Here is a 13,936-nt window from a genome sequence, read left to right on the forward strand (position 1 = left end):
CTAAGTTTTGTCTTTTTTGGATGGGTTATTTTTATTGGGAGGGTAGAGATACCCTTCCCTAGAGTTAAAAGAAGCTTCACTATAAAGAAGAACCATATCGGTTCATTAATTAGCAAGATTCTTCGCTACAGACGAAAAAGCATATTACTTTATATAATAAGAAGATTAATATTCAACCAATAAACTTATCTCTATATTCTTGGAAAGATGGGTAGATAAAACTGATGATGTGAAATTACGTCCGCTTCACGTTTTTTTACTATTCAGAAAAATTAGTACTACAGCACATACTGCCCCCTACCCATTGTTATACCTCTCTTTTAAATGTTCTTATTATGGTGTATGAATATGAGTATACAGTCAAATGCCCTGCAGGCAATTAACCCTTTTGATTGCACGACCTTTGTCTGAAAGTCTTACCTGTACATGGTAATGAGTTGCGCTTGTTCTTCTGTCACGCACCTGACATAGTAGCAGGAGGAAAATCTGTAGTTATGACGCGGTGTTTGCCCGAGATTGGAACTTATTATTTACCCAAAAAAAAGCATTGGCTGATATGAAACAATTGCAGTTACTACATATCAGCGGAAACTATAATACACCAAAATTGGCAAGAAGAAAAAATAATGAACGCCATATCAATCTTCCTATTAAACATTAGACATACATTGTGCAATGTTTATATGTGCATATTTAAGATCTCGGACACGGTAAAATAATATTAAATTATTAAAGAGATGTCTGATTTAACACTGGGAAGCATGAACAAAATTGCAGGGGGAGGGGGGGGGGGGAGGCTTTTCTCATGGATAATTAAGGAAGTTTCTCAGAGCACTGGTAGTAAAAAAAAAATTTTGGACTTTCAGAAGATATAAAAATCCTTACTTCTTTATGTAATTTGTGCTAGCGGGGGGGGGGTAATTTTCTTCTAAGGGCGATTTTCTTCTTGGGAGGGTTGTTATACTCTCCCTTTAAAAAGTTACAAACCTTCCCGGGACCTATGACAAGCTACCCTGTTAAGGAGAACCCGATCGGTTCAGCGGTTAGCGAGATCCTTCGGTACAAACACACAGACAGACATCCTGTTATTTTGGTATAAGGATTAAGCGATATAAAAAATTTTATGAAATAATTATATTTAGTCCATTCAAAGATCTCAATTGGCAAAAAGATAAAAAATAATGAATATATAAAATTTTTATTTGGGAAATTAACAAATGCATGATGTTTTTAAAATACTATTTTTTAAATTTTGAAGCAATAAATAAATAGATTTTAAATAAAATAAATATGTATTTTGACTAGAATGTTGAAATAATAAATAAATAAAATAAATAATACAACAAATAATTAAATATTAAATAAAGCAACGAATATTGCACACATATCTTTTTGGCCTAATGATTATTCATGTTAAATTTTTAAAAAATAATAAAGATTTTCAAAAAAAATTAATTTATACAAATACGTAGCTGCTATTCAAGTATTTTTTTGTTGAAATAGATTTTAATGGAACCTAGTAAAAGTGTCTGACTCTGATTATGACGTAAAAAAATTAGCCAATGAGAGGACAGTATACACTGTAATTGACAATTGGTAAAATTGTTAGTGGCCTCTCATTAGCTAATTTTTATTTTTTTTTACGTTATAATCAGAGTTAGACACTTTTACTATATAGGTTCATTTTAATCCATTTTAAGATTACGCATAAATATTTCAACCACAAATAAGAATCAGGAATATAATGTATATGACATTAGAAAGAAATATTTTTTGCTAAAAATTACATATTATTTTACAATTTAGTTCCTCAAAAAAAGCTTGACAAGAGAAGAACATTGACAAAAAATAATGCTAAAAAAACAGGTTTTAAACATTACTGTTTAAATTTGACTAGATTAGAACAGGTTTTGATAATCAGCTGTTTAGTTAACCGCATGCTTGGCCAAGCCTAATGCGCATGACTGGACAAATCAGCTGATTAGTTGTACCCACCACTGCTGTGATTAGCTGCACATGCGCATTCAAAATCAGCTGATTAGTTGTGACTGTTACTGCTGTGCTTGGCTGCGCATGCACATACTAAATAAGCTGATTAGTTGTTTTCACCAATTCTGTGCTTAACTGCGCAGTGCGCATGCGCATAAAAAATCAGCTGATTAGTTGTACCCGCCACTGGTGTGCTTGGCCTTGTGTGCATGTCCATACAGAATCTCTTGACACACCTGCTTGGGTAACACAAGTTGAACCTAAACAGATAAAATAATGTAAGAATCATGAAGAATATATTTTTTGCAAATTTTGGTTGAAAGTCCCTCAATTTCATTAAATATTGATAGATCAATAATTTCAGGCTAATTGAGCCGCAAATTGTTTTTTAATGGTCAGAAGATCAATTTAGCTGCTTTTATTCTGTTTCCTTATCCACGTTTCTGTTAGGTTGATACTTGGGATCTAAAGGGATAAGACAAAGGCTGATAATTTGATGTACATTACCAATTACCTTTTGTGTAGATACATTTAGTAGTTGAAATGTTTGGACATATTAAACCATTCAATAAAACTCAATGAAAGTTCCCAAGGCTGTTAAGCAAACAAATGAGAAAATGTTATTATGAAACTTTGGGGACTAGTGTAATAACAAGCCTTCCCTAGATGTATTAAGATTGTGGTCAAAGAACCCATGCAACTGTAGAGTAGCTATGAAAATATATTATTATGTTGCTATATACATTAACTGGTTATAAATCAAAAGTACATTTTTATTAACAATTAACAGTAATTTTTGCAGTTATTTTTATTATTAGGCAACTGTCATAAAAAGAAACAGGGACAATTCTATTAATAGGTAATGCAGCAACAAAAATGATATTTCATTTTTGACTTTAAGAACTAATAATTCTTATATAAAATTAACAGTATCTCTGTACAAAAGGATCTTGCCAACCACTGAACCAATGCAATTCTCTTCTACAGTAGAGCTTCTCGTGGGTCCTGGGAAGGTTTATAGCTATTTTTTTATCCCCCTAAAAAATTTTTGTTTTGAAACTAAATGAAAAAATAGGCCATTTGATGAATAAGACCCACTACCAACTCAAGTGCTCCTAGAGGTCTCTGGGGGCATAGACACTAAAAAAAAACAAATAAACAAAATGTTAGCAAGTGCCACGGTTGAACAGACAAACTTAGCGTAATTATAGAGAAGCTGTTCTGTTATTGACAATTACTATGAAGGTTTATTATTTATTTATCCCATAAAGATGGATATCAAAGCATCAACATATAAAGAATAAATGAAACATCATGTCTTGCTTTTTCTCACCATAAAAAAATTTATCAAGGATTTAGAGATAGTAAATAGTTTTACTAATTGATAGTAAACTATGTCAGTTTGGCATTAAAACCGATTAATATCTGCTGGATTAGAACCAGTTTTCAGCCATACCAAAACTCATTTTTCAGACAATTTTCCACAAATATGAAAATTTAGTTTAGTTACCGAGTCTTCAGCACCTCAGATGTAACAAATACCCCACCTTCTAATTACTATTGTTTCTAGACCTTTAATATACCCCCCGCTCCCCCCCCCCCCCCAAACTCCTATAAGTCTGGTAAAATTCCAAAAGTTGCACATCCCCTATAAAAATGCAGCAAGTACATAAATTTATTCTTAATTTTTCTTATCCTTAATGTCTAAATTCCTGCATAAAAGCATTGATTAATGGATTAAACACTCAGAGGGGGATACAAATTCGGTGATTTAAACATATTTGGCTCATGCAATTTTTGGTTGTTTGTTATTTTTTTTCCTATTAGATATCATCTTACTTGGTTGTTGCACCAGATTTTCATGTACTTTAATAAAGTGAAACACGTAGCAGGCTAAAATAACGATTCCCCACTTAAACCCCCTTTACCCCATACCCTCCCTTCCAACTGGACGAACTGACCAATGAATGGTGTCCATGTTAACAAGCTAAATGGACAACATTTATCCCGTGTCACAATATCCACGTGTATTCTACATACTTTTGTAGTCAAGAAAGAAAAAAAATTTAAATTGATAGAATTTCTTAATTTTGATTGTGGAACTAGATATAGAATATATGTTGATTTTAAGACAGGGTGAAAATGGATGTCAATTTAGGTTGCTAACATGGACCCCGTTTATTGTTCAGTTCATTTATCCTGTAGGAGGGTTGGGGATGGATGAGGTTGGATCGTTATTTTAGGCAGCTACAAGTTTCACTTTATTATAGATACATGAAAATCTTGTGTAAGATCCAATTAATAATAGATTCCATTATTGGAACATTAGAGTAAAACATTAGAGGGGGAAGGGGTTAAATAACAATATATCCCCATCCTATGGACCTTGTGCCGACTTTTAATTGCGTCTATAAAGATCAACCAATAGTGTCGGGAATATTAAAACAGCCAAGTAGCTAAAATTAATTTGCTAGAAGATGAAAAAGGTCATTGGAAAAGAGGGGCAGGTAGTTATCTGTATAATCATATAAATCCATTATTGTGGAACACTTGTCCTAATCCGCGGAAAAAGGCGCAAAACTATATTTGTAAGATTTAATGACTTTGCCGGGGAGAAGAAATTTGTGTTGAAGAAATAATGTAAAACATAACTAATGTGTATGTAATTTCTATGTATGTACAGTGTTTTTTTTTCAGGGCGCGGCAGCCGCTCCTTAGGGAAATCAACCTTTTACAATTTTCACAAATCAGCTGGAAGTCTAAATCTGACACATATAGCAAATAGCAATTCCTCTTTTTTAAGGCATCCAAACGGGTTAAATTTAAGGCTTAGTCGCGGCTGACGCGCGGCTGCCGAGCCCTGTTGTTTTTTACAAAAAGTATATCCTTTTTATAACAACTTATTTTTTAATAATCAAGGAGTTATTTTATTCACTATTACCTGAAAATCATGTCCTTGTGCTTGTACTAGCAGCCAAGCTAATATATAACTAATTTTGTCCGTCTGTTTGTCCTTCTGTCCGTACGTCTATGGAGAAAATGTGACTTTCTCGGTTTCTATTAAAGATAGACAGCTGATTTTTGTGTGATGATTCCTCGCTTGGTTGGTAAATCTATGAATTTTCATTTGAAGATTCTTCTTAATACTACTTAATATCAGGGATCTAAAGGGATAAGACAATGGTCTATAAATTAATGTACATACCAAATTATGATACACAAAATTACTCCTTTTGTAGATTACAAATAGTGGCTGAAAAGTTTGGACACGCACATTAAACTGTTTTTAACCTATTTTTGAATGGGGTGTCAAAAATATACTAGGACACCTATAAAATCAGACTGCAGAGCCCAAATTTGAATTAAGTCCCCAGTAAACTTTTTTTGGGGGATTTAAAAATTAATTTTTAGTGTTGCTGTAATCATTTTGACCGAAGCAAAAGCTTTTTTTTACTTCGGGTAATATTGTGGCTTACAGAACATTTTTATATAATTCACTTTATATTGATACAATAAAAAAAAACATTACTCTGTTCATTGGAAATAATTATTTTTTCCAAAACAATTAATTTCATTGAAAAATCTAACATTTACAATAAAACAAATAATTCTGAAATCTAACCAATAAGGAGTCTTGTTTTATATAATTCTTTACAATTCAAAAAAAGAGTGTTTTCACAAAGTGACTTATTTCCAATGTAGTTAAATATTTTTTATTTAATTAAAATGAAAAGAATGAAAACCGTACACATAAAAGATACATACTTTTTAAAATTATTTTAAAAGATAAGTTTGAAAAATCTTATTTTATAACACATTTGTATATGTGACAAAAATAAATTTGTTGTATTGCATAAACATTTGTTGTCATTTAACCCTTTACAGCCATTTTTTATGTTTTTAAAATAAGTGAGAGAACACAAACATGTTAATGTTAATTCGTTGATATATTATAAAGAATTAACTTTTTAGTGAATTTTTATAGTAAAATCATAAGGCCTAATTTTACTCTATACCAGAATACAATATTTATGAAGCAAAACACTCTAAAAGCTACGAATTTTACCCAAATAAAAAAAAGACCTTTTGCTCGGATCAAAATGATCACGGCAACAGTAAAAATTAATATTTAAATCCCCCCAAAAAAGTTTATTGGGGACTTAATTCAAATTTAGGCTCTGCAGTCTCATTCTACTGGTGTCATAGTATATTTTTTATATACGTTTTAAAAATAGGTTAAAAACAGTTTAATGAACCAACCAATCAAAATTCAATAAAAGTTCCCAAAGTTGTGTAACCAACGAATAAGAAAATGTTATTATAAAACTTTGGGGACTAGTGTAATAAACAGCTGAATGTTTTCATCCCCCCTGACGCAATTAAAAGTTGTTATCCTTGTTTATATATAAAAACAGAGGTTTTTAGCAATTTATCTACTTTTTTGCACTATCACGTGTTATGCTTTTTATATTTGAATTAGTTTTGGTTTTGGTTTGTTAAGTTTTATAAAATAAAAGAAATTTTTTTAAAAATTGCTGAGAAGAAAATTTGTTATTAAACGTTTACAAGGGTAATTTTGTTTGTGAGTAGCACAATGAAAAGACAAAGACCAAATTGCTAAAAAAATTAAAATCATCCATGTGACGTCATAAAAATGAGGGATTATCCACTCTCTTTTTTAGGGGTTTTCTTTCCCACTTCTTCTCTCATCTCCCTCATTTTTATGACGACATTTTTTTTGACTATATAGGAGGGAGGGTTATAGGGTTCAATTCGCCAACATTTAAATTTTCGTCTAAAAGAAAACTTTTTTGATAGGGGAGTAATATTTCCACCTTATCCATTCACCCCTCACCAAATAACCTAAATCATAACTCTGGCGGTTGGGAGATCTTATAAAAAAAATTGTGGAAATGTTTGAACACAAATCCAACAAATTTAATAACGTGCTTATAAAACTTTGGGTACCAGCTACTTTTATCTAAACTAGCGGCTACGCCTCTAGAGGCCTTCAAGTCTCTTTTTCGGGAGGGGTAATTTTTTTCTAGGGGCGATTTCTCCTGATAGGGTGGTGGTACCCTCCCCCAAAATAGTTATAAACCTTCCCGGGACTTATGAGAAGCTACCCTGTTAAGGAGAACCCGATCGGTTCAGCGGTAAGCGAGATCCTTCGGTACAATCACACAGACATCCTGTTACTTTAGTATAAGGATAATACACTTGTGAGAAAAATGTGAAAGAAATGTTAAAAAAAATATCTTGTTGTTGAACAAGTATTTTCAGTGAGAAAAAAAACTGCCTACAATTGTGAATATTTATATTTATTTGAGGGCGTTTTAAAGAGGGGGTTATATAAATCCACCCCCCCCCCCCCCCATCAAAACTTATTGGGATGTTTATGATTATCCTATTATTAAAGTAACAGGATATCTAGTGTGTGTTTGTGTCTGTCAGTCCATAGCGTAGGATCTCGCCATCCGATACCGATATGGATCTTATTTAAAGTGATGCTTCTTATAGGTCCAAGGAATCTATTTTTACCATTTTGGGAAAAGAAAACCTCTACCATTTAGGTAAAACGAACCATAGAAAAAAACGTTAGTACTAGCAAATTTAAGTAAAAGGCAGAGAACGAGAGACATTGCAATGTTTATTTCACTGGTCCCCATAGTTTTATAATAATTTTTCCTTATTCGTTGCCTCAGCAACTTTGGGACTTAAATATTGATTAAATATTAATTGGTTGGATCATTAAGTCGAATGTCCAAACGTTTTAATTAAAATCTAAATAAGGGGTAAATTTGTGTATCATCATTGGGGATTTGCATCAATTTATCGGCTTTTGTTTCATCCCATTAGAATATAAGGAGAAAAAAAATTCTGGACACCCCAAACCCCATTTGATAATTTATGTGTACGCCTCTTTATATTTATTGAAATTGAATGCTAAGCAAATTTGAAATGTTTTGTTTGGCTTTACACACAGCAAAGAAAAATGTCAAATGTTTTAGGTATTTTGATAAATTTTAAAAAGTTACATATTTTTTGTAGTTAAAACTTTTTCATGTTTTTTTTATAGCGAAGCTTTTCTTTGTTTAAGAACTAAAGATCTGTGCTTCCGTAACAGATAGATTAGGACTTTAATTTAGGTATGTTTGAATTGTCCTATTGATCTAAAACTTTGCATAAGAAGCAGCGTATAGTGCCTAATAAAAAATGACGTCATACAATACAAATGACCAATGTTGCCAGCATACATTAATATTAACCAATGGTAAAATGTATACTGGCCCATCATTGAGAATTTGTATTGCATGACGTCAATTTTTATAAAGCACAATAAGCTGCTTCTTTGCATGATGATTCCTGTTACATTTAAGTTAGAAAGTGTAGCAACTCTATGATCATTCCCATAAAGTCAGTATGTTGATTTTTAAATTTTTTTACATAAAGGATTTTATGACAGGTAATTCATACATTAGTTAAAAGCAAAGTAACTGTATGTATATGAAGTTTTGAAACGTAAGTATGTCAATATAAACCATCCTATCTTAAAGATATCTTACGATGCATTATCATCGATTTTTTGTTCAGATTTCCCTTTATCAATATTTTAAATCTTGGTCTGATTTATAAATCTATTAATTTTTCTAATATAATAGAAACTAAAAGCAAAAGTAAAAAGTAAAGTTGTAAAAAGTTCTAAAAAAAGAGACTTTTATGTAAAATGTAAACATATTTATGTAGTTTCAAAAGGAAAAAGTGGTTGTTGTCCCATTAACTACGAGTGGGACACTCCTCCCCCCCCCCCCCTACTTATCAGATATATGTGTTTAAAGTTTAAAAGTCTGGGAAAGAGGAGACATAAATCCAATAAATTTTAATCAATGATTTTGACTACAGAAGGGGTAATTTTGTTTATCATCATTGGGGACGTGTACAGGGATCTTAAGGTTTAAGTCAATGGATAATAAAATGATGTACATCCCTATTGGTGAGAAACAAAATGAACCCTTCTGTATATTAAAATAATTGGTTTGAAAATTTTGGACAAACAAAGCCAAATTTTAAATTTTTTTTCATTTACCAAAGTTTATAAACCAACGAATGCTAGAACGTGTTTATTAAACTTTGGGTATAAGTTAGTATGTAAATTCAGTCTAATATCCCTCCCTCTAAAGTAAAAATAACAGAAATGCAAGGAAGGGGGAGGGGGGGACGAGAGACGCCCCTCTGAACGCTTCTAATGGGATAATGTGAAAAAATGTTTATGTTACAATAAATATATCTTTATCAATGTATTTTCAATCTCAAATACACACACACACACACTTACAAGGAAAGGTGAATGAAAGATAAAATATATCTTTATCAATGTATTTTCAATCTCAATACACACACACACACAGAAACACACACACACACAACACACACATAAATACTCACACACACCCCACACACATACACTCTCACATACACACACATACAAGGAAAGGTTGATGGAAGATAAAATATATCTTTATCAATGTATTTTCAATCTCAAATACACACACACAGACACACACACACACATACACATAAATACACACATACTCACACACACACGCAAGGAAAGGTGAATGGAAGTTAAATGTTAATCTTTATCAATGTATTTAAAATCTCAATTTAAAATTTCAACATTTAAAAGATCTGCATTTAAAAATGATGTGGGGGGGACAAAGTGACTCAAAAATCAGCCATGTGACGTCATACAAAAGAGGGAGATTAGAGGAGAAATGGGAAAAAACCTTAAAAAAGAGATGAATAATCCCTTATTTTTATGGCGTCACATGGCTGATTTTTTAGACATTTTGTCCCCCTACAAAATGATTAATCAATAATTGTTGAAAAAACACAACATAACATTTTAATTTTGACAATCAAAGATTAATTAATATCTTCGTTCAAACTTTTTAACCAATAATTTTAACCTAGATAAGTGGTGATTTTATTTATCATAATAGTTAATTGTCCATCGACTTATCCATTAATATTCAAAGAAATTTATATAAAGCCGGTTATTTTTAATAGAAGCAAAGTAAATATAATTTTCTCATCGGTAGATGGAATCTATATAAAAAAAAAATTAGCAGCCCATCTTTATTAGCATTAAAGAAAATCAAACAGCCGTTCTGACGGCCATATGGACAAATTAAATTAGCGAGTAGATTCGCTACTAAATATAATAAAAAATGGATTTAAATAGTATTACTTGGATCTTACACCAGGTTATCATAAACTCTAATAAAGTGAAACATGTAGCTGGTTAAAATAACGACCTAACCCCCTATCGACCCTCTTTACCCTATCTCCTCCAACTAGATGAATGAACTAACCAATAAATGGTCCATGTAAGCAACCTATATTGACGACAATTTTTCCCTTTGTCTAATATCCACGTATATTCTTTTTCCAATGTTAGCATTATAAAAAATCAAACAGCCGTTCTGACGGACATATGGACAAAGTGAATTAAAGAGTAGATTCGCGACTAAATATAATAATGAATCAATCAAAAAAAAAGAACAGAAGTAACGTTAATTTTAAAAGGGCAATTAGCCAAATTTTCATTTGTCATGTTAAGTAATTAGTCCAAGTAACCAGGGAATAGACAATGGCCGCTAATTTATATACATTTCCCTTCTGTAGACAAAAAGTATTGGTGAAAAGTTTGGACATGGTTTTTAGATCCAATTTTAAGCATATGTCTTAAAATCAGAAAATTGGTGGGTGTTTAATTTGTAACGTACACTACCGTTTAATTTCAGAGCTTCGCCTTTGTCGTCCTTGTTATTGGTAAAATCTTGTTCCCAGCTTGGCAATATAATCATTGCACCCTAAACAATTAGCCCAGCATGGGCTATGGGTTCTAATCCTAGCCGCGGGCAAAATTTAGTTAGCCCCGGGCTAGAGATGGGTTATCAGTTATCATACTTTATTGACTTCTGTCAAACTGATAACCACAAATCAATAACTTTCATGCTGAGATAATCTTTTAATTTATTTTGTTATCAATAAAAATGGGCGTAGAATTACTAACCCTAGGCAATTCCTTCTTCCTTCTTTTTTTAGGGGGGGGCATTCATGGTTATAACTCAGCAAGATTTAACTAATTACCCCCTTATCTTGAGAAATCTGACTCAATTTGTAATGATAACCGATAACTGACTGAATTATTCATTGCCCCTCTACTGGGTTTGTTTGCCTAAATATGATGTTTCCTCCTCCTTATCTTGACCCTTGTCAAATTTAAACCGCAATTGATAATGACGGGTAAAAAAATTCCGAAAATAGAAATGACGCAAATGAGTATAAAAGTTACGCAAATATTGATCTATCTCGTTTTTTTTTTAAATGCAACCGCCCTTCTACTTTTTAATTTGAGTTTTAATAAGGAATATTAAAAAAAATGGGGGGGGGGATTTTAAATTTTGAGGGTTAAGATACGCTCTCCTAAAATAGTTAAAAACCTTCCCTGTACCTAAAAAAAGCTTATTTGCACTGGAAAACCAAAGAGATGTAATTTTTTATAAAAAAAAATATAAAAAAATGGCGCTTTTGTATAAACACTAACAGATTACAAGAATGACGCTAAGAAAGGGGGAAGGAAAAAGAGAGGGGGGAGAACAGGTTTTAAGAATTCCAAGATATATAATAACCCAAACTTCTGTCATCGCAATTGATACCCCAGATAACAGAGACTCAGTACACCGAGAATAAAGTACAATTGCAAATAAATACTTCTTCTACAGTTTAATAACTATTACTTGCAAGTATGTGTTGTAAGAAACATATTGTTATTATACCAGTTTTCTTAGGGTTTAGTATGGACCGATATGGTTCTCCTACATGCAGGAAAAGTTTATCACTATTTTGGGGAAAGAGTACTCATCCCCAGAAGTTTTTTTCCTTATCCTATTTTAAACTAAAATCGAAAGGGAAGGGTTTTCTGTAACCCCCCCCCCCTCTCCCTCAATTGTCCCTACAGGGCCTTTAGGGGCTAGTTTTAAAAAAGGAGGTGTTTCTGTATGCTTACATCAAGTAAAGTATATTTTTGTAAGTTTTTATTATTTGTATTTTACCATTTATCTTAACAATTCTTTTTCAACTTTTCCTATGTATTAGACATAATATCTTATAGACAAACAAACAAAAATCACAGTGTTTTCATCCTTATAACAGTTGGGGAGTTGAATCCATTTTTATAGAAGCAGAAATATAATCTATGATTACGGGTTTGACCCTCTAAAAAACGTAATCTACCATTACACTTTCCCGTCTCTTGGTGATGATATAATTAACGCCGATAATTTTTTTAACTAAAATTTAAAATGGGTGAAGCACTTCTTCCCCCCCCCCCAAAAAAAAAAAAAAAAAAATATTTTATTTTTTACTTTTTCTTTTAAAATCTGAAATAAGTAATTGGGTTATCAAATTCGACTCTCCCCTCCTCTGAGAGCCAGGTAGCCGCTAGTAATAGATATAGGATATATATTGACTGGGAAAAATCAGTCTTTAGGTTGCTAACATGGTTATCATTTATTGGCCAGTTCATTTATCAAGTAGGAAAATTCATAGTTTATTTCATGTTTAAACTGTTTTTAACCTATTTTTTTATCATATATCAAAAATATACTATGACACCAGTAGAATCAGACTGCAGAGCCCAAATTTGAATTAAGTCCCCAATAAACTTTTTTTGGGGGATTTAAAAATCAATTTTATATGTTGCTGTGATCATTTTGATGGAAGCAAAAGCATTTTTTAGTTTGGGGTTAAATTGTTTCTTACAGAACAATTTGATGTGATTCAGATTATATCAATACAATAATAAAAACTCTACTCTGTTCGATGCAAATATTTTTTTTCTAAAACAATAATTTATATAGAAGAAATTTAACATTAAAATAAAACATATTATTCTGAAGTCTGAACCAATTAGAAGTCTCGTTTCATTTCAGTTTTTTACAATTCAAAAAAGAGTGTTTTCACAAAGTGACTTATTTCCAATGTAGTTAAATAATTTTTATTTAATTAAAATGAAAAGAATGAAAACTATACACATAAAAGATACATACTTTTAAAAATATTAAAAAAAATAAGTTCGAATAATCTTATATTTTATCATATTTGTATATGTGACCAAAAAAATTTGTTGTATTGCGTAAACGTTTGTTGTCATCTTTCACTATTTAACCCTTTACAGCCAATTTTTTGTGTTTTAAATAAGTGATGGAAAACAAGCACGATAAAGTTAATTCATTGATATATTGTAAAGAATTAAGTTTTTAATGAATTAATTTAGATGAAATCAAAAGGCCTAATTTTACTCTATACCAGAATACTATATATATGAAGCAAAACACTCTAAAAGCTACGAATTTTACCCAAATAAAAAATACCTTTTGCTCTGATCAAAAAAGACCACAGCAACAGTAAAATTAATTTTTAAATCCCCTCAAAAAAGTTTATTGGGGACTTAATTCAAATTTAGGCTCTGCAGTTTAATTCTACTGGTGTCATAGTATATTTTTGATATATGTTTTAAAAATAGGTGAAAAACAGTTTAACACGAAATAAATTATATAAAAACAAATTTCATAGAATTTTGTAGATAATCGTTACCAGGAACATTTTATTAGATTACTTGATATATTCATCTATTCTCTAATACCTTTATTACAATAATAATTATTTTAGAAATAAATTACAAATAGCTTTTTCTTCTTCTTAAAGCTTTATGCGTTTTTTGGCATAAAAGCATAAATTAAGTTTTTTTTCATGCCCTAAATGATGATTCCAGTATGGCTTCAAAACCGAATAATATCCATTGGATTGAAACCGGTTATCAGCCATACTGAAAAATCATATGTATCATTGTATTACAGACATTTTCCCTGAATATTAA

The 13,936-nt window shown here is 31.3% G+C and overlaps 1 protein-coding gene across 1 annotated transcript in view; it reads right to left on the minus strand.

The window, feature by feature from the left end:
- Window positions 1-1,687: 1,687 nt before the first annotated feature.
- LOC145318176 (uncharacterized) overlaps window positions 1,688-13,936 on the minus strand; it is a 34,650-nt gene continuing 22,401 nt past the window's right edge. The window contains exon 11 of the mRNA XM_080159524.1: window positions 1,688-2,249. Within this exon, the coding sequence (XP_080015650.1) occupies window positions 2,160-2,249 (90 nt within the window). The 3' untranslated portion in view covers window positions 1,688-2,159. The remainder of the gene's footprint in view (window positions 2,250-13,936) is intronic.

Source organism: Acartia tonsa, chromosome 4, assembly GCF_053477335.1.
Source record: "Acartia tonsa isolate MP-2025a chromosome 4, ASM5347733v1, whole genome shotgun sequence".
In the NCBI taxonomy this organism is placed as follows: Eukaryota; Metazoa; Arthropoda; class Copepoda; order Calanoida; family Acartiidae; genus Acartia; species Acartia tonsa.